General features: G+C 30.1%; 1 protein-coding gene across 1 annotated transcript in view; it reads right to left on the bottom strand.

Annotated features, from left to right (window-relative positions):
* BRDT (bromodomain, testis-specific) overlaps window positions 1-621 on the bottom strand; it is a 51,124-nt gene that overhangs the window by 24,853 nt on the left and 25,650 nt on the right. Inside the window, exon 10 of the mRNA XM_008590806.1 lies at window positions 484-542. Within this exon, the coding sequence (XP_008589028.1) occupies window positions 484-542 (59 nt within the window). The remainder of the gene's footprint in view (window positions 1-483; window positions 543-621) is intronic.

The following is a 621-nucleotide window of genomic DNA, read 5'->3' as shown; positions in this document are numbered from 1 at the left end:
ATCATTGCAAGTTTTGCATTGATGTCTGACTGCCACTCCTTTCTTTCAAATACAGTGTTTTTTGTGGTAAAATTGCTGGTTTATACAAAACTTTATTTAGCGGGTAACATTAGGCTGCTGACATCCCATGTTCACTGCTGCTGTTGAAATATTGCACTTTGGGAGTGAAAAAAAAAGGTTATTTCTTTGTCTTAAGGAATTTTTTTAAAAAGACAGTTCTATGAGACTTATTCATCTTTCCAGGAAACATATTGATTGGTCTTAAAGATTAGACAGTTAAGTAAATGGTGGCTGGAACATCTATTTTTCTGCAAAACTGGAAAACAAACCTGGTTCTAGAAGAATGTACAACAAAATAAAACATGTGAAACACTGTTAAAAAAAAAAGAATGCTACTACCATACTACTACAATTTTAAAGAATGCTGCTAACCAGTGAATTATAATATACATTTTAAATTCTACAAATGAAGACTTAACTCACCTTTACATTCTCTTTAGGAGAATCATTCTGTTTTACTCCAGTAAATTTAGGAAACATTTCTGCAAATGTATATAAATAAGTATTTCAATATTTGTCAGCTTAAAAAATTACCAAGTTACAATTTTTCCATATTAGAAA

The sequence above is a fragment of the Galeopterus variegatus genome, unplaced genomic scaffold, assembly GCF_000696425.1.
Source record: "Galeopterus variegatus unplaced genomic scaffold, G_variegatus-3.0.2 Scaffold6378, whole genome shotgun sequence".
NCBI classification, from domain to species: Eukaryota; Metazoa; Chordata; class Mammalia; order Dermoptera; family Cynocephalidae; genus Galeopterus; species Galeopterus variegatus.
This window is presented reverse-complemented; position numbering and strand designations above follow the sequence as displayed.